Here is a 6494-nt window from a genome sequence, read left to right on the forward strand (position 1 = left end):
ATAATCGACCAAATCATAGAATTTTAATAATTTCAAATCATAAAAAAATATATTCGATGGATGGCTGTAATTGTTTCTAGTAATAATTCTTAGCTCTTTTCTGTAAAATAAAAATAGGATTTGTGAAAGTTTTACAAGCTTTACCCCACACTTCAGTACAGAAAATTAAATATGGAACAATTATAGCGTTATACAACATAAGCAATGCTTTATCATTGAACAGTTCTCTTACTTCGTACAGTACTCCAACTGATCTGGCTATTTTTGTTCTTAAACCATTTATATGATTTTTTCCATGTCAGTTTTTAATCAATAATGACACCTAGAAACTTCACTTCACTGACTCTACAGATCTCTACATCATCAATTTTAAATGAAACATCTATAGTTCTCTTATTGTTACAGAAAATCATGTAATTTGTCTTATCCAAGTTTAATGATAATTTATTTAGTTGAAACCAGCTTTGTATTTTCACAAATTCTGTCTGTATTCATTTACCGTTCTATCCTTTGAGTGATTCATGCAAACAGCGACATGAGTAAGACAAAAAGGTTGGTGATCATCCTGAGAGCTTGTTTGTTTAGATGAAGTCACTGTAATAAATGATCCAAGGCATTAAACATCTTCAGTTTAATAAGTGGATCCACAGAGAGATCTGCACCTTCATTGTTCTTCCGAGGCTTCTTAGTGATTCATAATCTCATATTTTAATAATGTTTAAAGATGTTTTAATTGTTTCATAAGTGCTGTCTGTGTGAATCAATTTATTCTTGGATTTTGGTTAATTTGTTTCTGATAAAAAAGATGCTTGGCTTTTAGGCTTTTATTTTTGTGGGTTTTTCTTTATTAATGACTCATKTTTTGAGTTTCTCACACTCAGTTCTTTTTTTCCCTCGAGTATAAAGCTTTTTTACTTTAAAAGCATTTGAGTTTCTGAAGTTTGACACCAAATAAATGTATGTCTTTTTATCTGTGTCCTCTTTCCACCTTTAGTGAAGAAGAGTTTTCTGAAAAGCAAGAAGAGGAGCAGTTTCACTCTGCCTAAAGGAGGCATGGTCGAGCTACTGGTCAAAGGGGCCAAAAATCTGACAGCCGTCAAGTCTGGAGGCACTTCTGATCCTTTTGTGAAAGGGTGAGAAGCTCCTGTCAGGGGACAAAAGTTTAAGAGAAAGTGTTTTTGCTCAGATGTTGTAGCTAGTAGCATTTAATAATATTCACTCTAACTGAATTCAGACGCTATCATTTCAAAAACAATATTCAGTACTAACTTGTCATATTTTAGTCTAGAAATTTGTTCCTCTTTCAGATTTCTTCTTCGTAAAAAGGCATATAGTGAGACTCAGTCTGGTTCTCCATCACTCCATCCAGGCAATAAGCTTCCGTGAAAGAGACAAACCAGAAGAAACCATAACACGTTATAACGAGATAGTTATCTTTATATAACAAGATAGTTTTCTCATTTTTATAAGATAGTTTTCTCATTATGACGATATATTTTCTCGTTTTTACCAGATAGTTTTCTCGTTATAACGAGATCCAGTTTAAAAATAATTTCATGTCATGTGGCAGCTCTACGCTTCCGTAATATTTTGAGTTTCTCTTTGTTTTTATATTTTTATATTTTTTCTAATTACTAAGTTTAGTTTTAAAACTTAACTTTTATTTGTTCTTTTTTAATGTTTATTTTTGCTTGCTGTGTCCAAATAGACATGTGTAGGTCTGTGTCAAACGTTTGCTTAGTGTTGAATTTATTTGACATGTTTGTTTGTTTTTTTCTGTATTTAGTTTGCTTAACTTCTGACTTTCCAARATAAAAAAGTCACATTACATAAACACTTAAGTTAAAATACTTTTCCATTAATTGGTTTGCAAGAAAGCACAGTAAGATGGTAGTAAAATGAAGTTGTATACTTCCCCAATAGATACCTCCTCCCTGACAATAACAAATCAACCAAGCACAAAACGGCGGTGGAGCGGCGCACCGTGAACCCACAGTGGAACCACACCTTCACCTACTGTGGCCTGCAGCCAGGAGACCTGAACAACATCTGCCTGGAGCTGACCGTGTGGGACAAAGAGGCTTTGTCAAGCAACGTCTTCCTGGGAGGAGTCAGACTGGGAGCTGGCACAGGTAAGACAGAAGATTATAATAACTTGGGAAGATTAGATTATTTAAAAAAAGCATCTTTACTTATTTTTACCCACTTTAAAGGTCAATTTCAGGCACAGGATTGTTGATATAAATATTTAATAATGATTCTAATTAAATTCCCAGAGAGTTTGGTGCTTGTTGATATCTTCAGGGCTTTTGAGATGTCCTAACAAAGTCAAACAAATATGTCTCCTCTCTCTGCTCAAGGTAAAAGCTATGGAAACGAAGTGGACTGGATGGACTCGTACGGCGAGGAACAGCGGGTTTGGCAACGCATGATAGAAAACCCAGAGGTTCCTCAGGAGTGTACTTTGATGCTGCGGTCAAGCATGCGTAAGGGCAGCACATGAGTCAAATCGAAGCACAGTTAAAGGGGATCAAACAGAGGGAGATGGAAGTGGTCTGAAGTTATGAGATGAGAGCCGGAGAGGCCGAGAAGTAAGAAAACAACTCAAAAGCTCAAAGGACAASAGATCGTCTCTCTCCGAACTTTCTTTCATGTTCAGATCCCTTTTAGTTTCCACCACAGCCGGTCATGCCTTACTCACTCGTCCACATGTGCCCCTCTGCCCTGCTGACCAAGCTCTGCTGCTGTTTACAGCTGTCTATAGAAAACCCTTTGTTGTGTTTAACTGACTGGAACCTTTAAATAAGCACATGGTGACTCCTAACGTGTCCGTCCTTGTGTCATCTGTGAGCTGTTTCTGCATGTGATGGAGAACATATATCAGACATTAGATGAGACACAGATCAATATATATATAAGTAGAAACATTCCCTTTATAAATGTGATCTGAAGCACAGAATGATGCTAAAAAGCATCACCAGTGGAAAAAAACCTACTAGTTACTGCGTTACTGCTCAGTCTAAGATGTATTTTTAAAATAAATCTCCACACAAACACACCATAAGTTCACACAAACTGTTTCAATTAAATGTTTATGTCTATGCCTTCTCAAATAATTCTGTAGAAAAATAATGAATCACTAGTTTKAATTTCTTATATTCATCATTTTAAAAAGACTCCAATCAAAACCGTTCTGAATGTAAAAACACAAAGACTGAATTTTAAATGATCTTTTCTTTAAAGAGCTCTTATTTAGTCCAATACTTGATAAATTGTTTAAAAAAATTCCTGGAAACTTAATAAAATGGCCATCTCGTACCAGAACTGTACAGAGCTCAAGTTGTCCAAACCAACCAACTACAAAAATACAAACCTGTTTAATTTTCACAAATTAGAACAAAATAAATCAACAAATATAATACTATTTTAATTTCAAAACAACTGAAAGCATTGGGTTTTGACAAAAACCTGCAGATGTATCTGAGGAAACCCAACTCGACATTTGCTTTATGAGGAAACTGTTTTAATAAAATCATGTTGTTTGAGCATTCATATCACTCAAAATATGATATAATGTAACTTATATGGTAATTTTCTTGTGGTCAAAAATATGATTGTACAGCAAAAAACCTAAAAGTCTTTGAAAGCTTGAAGTGTCCTTTGTTTGTGCTAATTAGTTATTATTAGCATGCTAATATTATAGCAGAACTCTGAAACTTTCAAATCAACAGAGACYTGATGTCCACCATCCCTGATTTAAGTGTACAAACATCTCTAATAAAACTGTTAAATTAATATTTTCAAATATTTTTTATCCAGTTAAAATGTTGTTAGCTATTATTTTAAAATGAATGTTTTGGTGTTCCATGGCCCTTCTTGTGGTCCTGACCCCAACACTACGATCTACATAAAGTCAGCAATTTAAACTACATCATTTATGTCAATAGGATGCTGTATTTAAGATTTGGTAAGAAAATATTATTGCTATAACTAAATTAACCATTAATTTGTGTGTAAAATCAAGACGTGCCAGGGACCAAATACTATAAATAATGTAATCAATGAATAGCAGAGACAGAAAAATTCTAATGAGATTTTTGTCCCTTTCATAAATTAATGACACATATGTGTGTTGGTAAATTGTTTTAAGTTTGATGAGGTGCTTTATGTGCTTTAACATTTAAGAACATATTTGCTTTTGGGGAGCTCAGTTAGTGCCAGATGTCCAAATGAAAACAGAGATTGGGAAAACTCCATAAATGTCAAGTACAGATRGTCAAGATCATACAATTACACAGATTTTCCCCAGTTTTGCAAGTATATGGATGCATCAGGCAATCACAGTTTTTAAAAAAATGCAGCTTTGAGTTAGGTCTCAGAGCCTATAGAACTAAAAAAACTAAATAAATAAAAATAAAACAACAATAAATAAAATTATATACTCATCTCCCAACCTGCTTTGACACTATAAATAAGTTTGTCACATCTCACCGTCTACTTTCCCTGGTCCTCTGTGCTACAGGTGTGGTTATTTCCACCCCCTCTTTCTGTTTTTTCCAGACGCTCCACTTGTCGAATGCAAGTACGGTAATATGGATTTTTTGGTGAAAATTACAGATTGAGGGTCAAGATTCAGGTAAACATCTGAAGGGGTTGACATGTATGAAATTCATCCCTTTAGTTTACGAGTCATATTGTATGTACACTCTGAACATCTCTCTGTTTGAGAGTGGATTACATCCAAGGTTCTAGAGTGGTGGTCCTCAGAATTACTTTAGGCATTTTGATGTCTKGTATTTAAATAGCATGCGAGTTAATCATCAAAGGCTGGCCTGTGGTAAAAAGCTTAAAAGCAGAGTTGAAACAAAAGTGCAATAAAAATGATTTCAGATTCTTTGTAGAAACTGTAGAGGACAACCAGTGTGCTAATGGATACGTAATGCCAATAAKGTCTCTGTAGGGCCTGCTGATCAAYYTGCAAAAATTCAGTTGTCATGTGACAGAAGAACCAAGACCACAGTGTATGTGGTGCTGCTCTCCTTAATAAACACCTTTACTGCACCTTAAATCTTTGTTTACGTCAAATATTTATTGAGGTGTTTATTGTTATGAAAAGTTTGAGAAACCACTGTATTAAATCATAGCTTAAGAGTTTTGTGAAGTTGGAAAGTTGGACAAATTCTTACACCTAGAATCAATATTGTCTAAACTAACCATTGTTAAATTGCAAACTTCMGCTCCCCTTCAACAGCAAAGAAAAAAAAGTAGAAAATAGCGCAAAGTCTGATTATAAACAAAAGAACTCCAAGCTGAGTAAGTGCTTAGAAACCAACAARAAAGTAAAACAAGGAAATACATTTTCCACATTTATACACGTTCATGTTGAAATGGCTTTAACTGGAGAAAACAGGATGAATTATATTTGGAATGTTATAGCTAGATGTAGCAATTTGTAGGTTTTTCCTTAACGTTTTATTTTTTTTTTTCTTATCTGGTGTTGATAATTTCTGTTTGCAAATTTGAATCACCTGCTCTCAGCTGAAAGCACAGTACAGCACATCTGCACAGTAATTTTACTGTGTMGTTTATTTTAACAAGGGATTTATTTTGTTGTTGTTTTTTCTCTTACACCTGGCACTTGCAGGGCTCCATATTTCCCCCTCACGAGTTGACCAAATGAACAATCTGTGGCACAAAGTTTTTTCCCAGACTAGTAAATTTGGACTGGTTTTTCTGCATTTTTTGCCACCACACTGTTGCAGTATGTTAATAGAGAGTGCACGGTGACAGAGGTGGAAGAACAAAAGGTTACATGAAGCAGCTCTGATGCTGACATCACTTTACACCTAAAAGAGAGCGTGTGATTTTGCAGTGTGTTCTCAGGATCCGTGAGATGGGGCTGTGTGTTACAGAGTGAGTCAGCACTGAGATGAGCTGTCGTCACTCAGGAAGGGGGCTAATAATAATGAGCGAGTGACACTGACCTTGTCCTTGTCGCCCCGGGCTCTGTCATTATTGGTTCTGTGATGAATCACATTCCACAAAAATATTTCCAAATTTAAATCTTYTTCTTCTTTTCATGTAGGATGCCAGTTTGGTCTGCTTGTCCTCTTCAGACCACCTGCTCCGGACTGCCAGAGCAGATCGTCTCCCAGTTACAGCGGTAGTAATAATACACCCAATAATACACACTGTCACTGTCCAGTGTCAGAGATGCTTGCGCAATATCTCATTACAGAAGAATCTCAGATTGTTGAGCATGTTTTATCTGTATATTGTGTCTAGATTCAAAGTATCAAGATTCACTTTTTCCCCTGCTTATTTTCTCCCATATGTTCTACAGGAATATTTTGAAATAAATACATGTTTTCATAGACTGTACGCTGGTTTTGTTGTTTTTGAAGATGATATTAAATTCTTTCCAAATGAGCTTTGTGCATCAGTGTGTGATTTGTGTTTTTTTTTTAAATCCTCACGAAATAAAAATGTGCAAT

At 35.2% G+C, this 6494-nt stretch overlaps 1 protein-coding gene across 1 annotated transcript in view; it reads left to right on the forward strand.

Annotated features, from left to right (window-relative positions):
* The window catches only part of sytl5 (synaptotagmin-like 5), a gene marked incomplete in the record, with an annotated part of 55654 nt that extends 49215 nt beyond the window's left edge, over positions 1 to 6439 (forward strand). The window contains 3 exon segments of the mRNA XM_014017538.1: positions 995 to 1133; positions 1924 to 2132; positions 2361 to 6439. Coding sequence (XP_013872992.1) covers positions 995 to 1133; positions 1924 to 2132; positions 2361 to 2503 — 491 coding nt within the window.
* Between the last annotated feature and the right edge of the window lie 55 nt (positions 6440 to 6494).

This window comes from Austrofundulus limnaeus, unplaced genomic scaffold (assembly GCF_001266775.1).
Source record: "Austrofundulus limnaeus strain Quisiro unplaced genomic scaffold, Austrofundulus_limnaeus-1.0 Scaffold171, whole genome shotgun sequence".
Classification (NCBI taxonomy): Eukaryota; Metazoa; Chordata; class Actinopteri; order Cyprinodontiformes; family Rivulidae; genus Austrofundulus; species Austrofundulus limnaeus.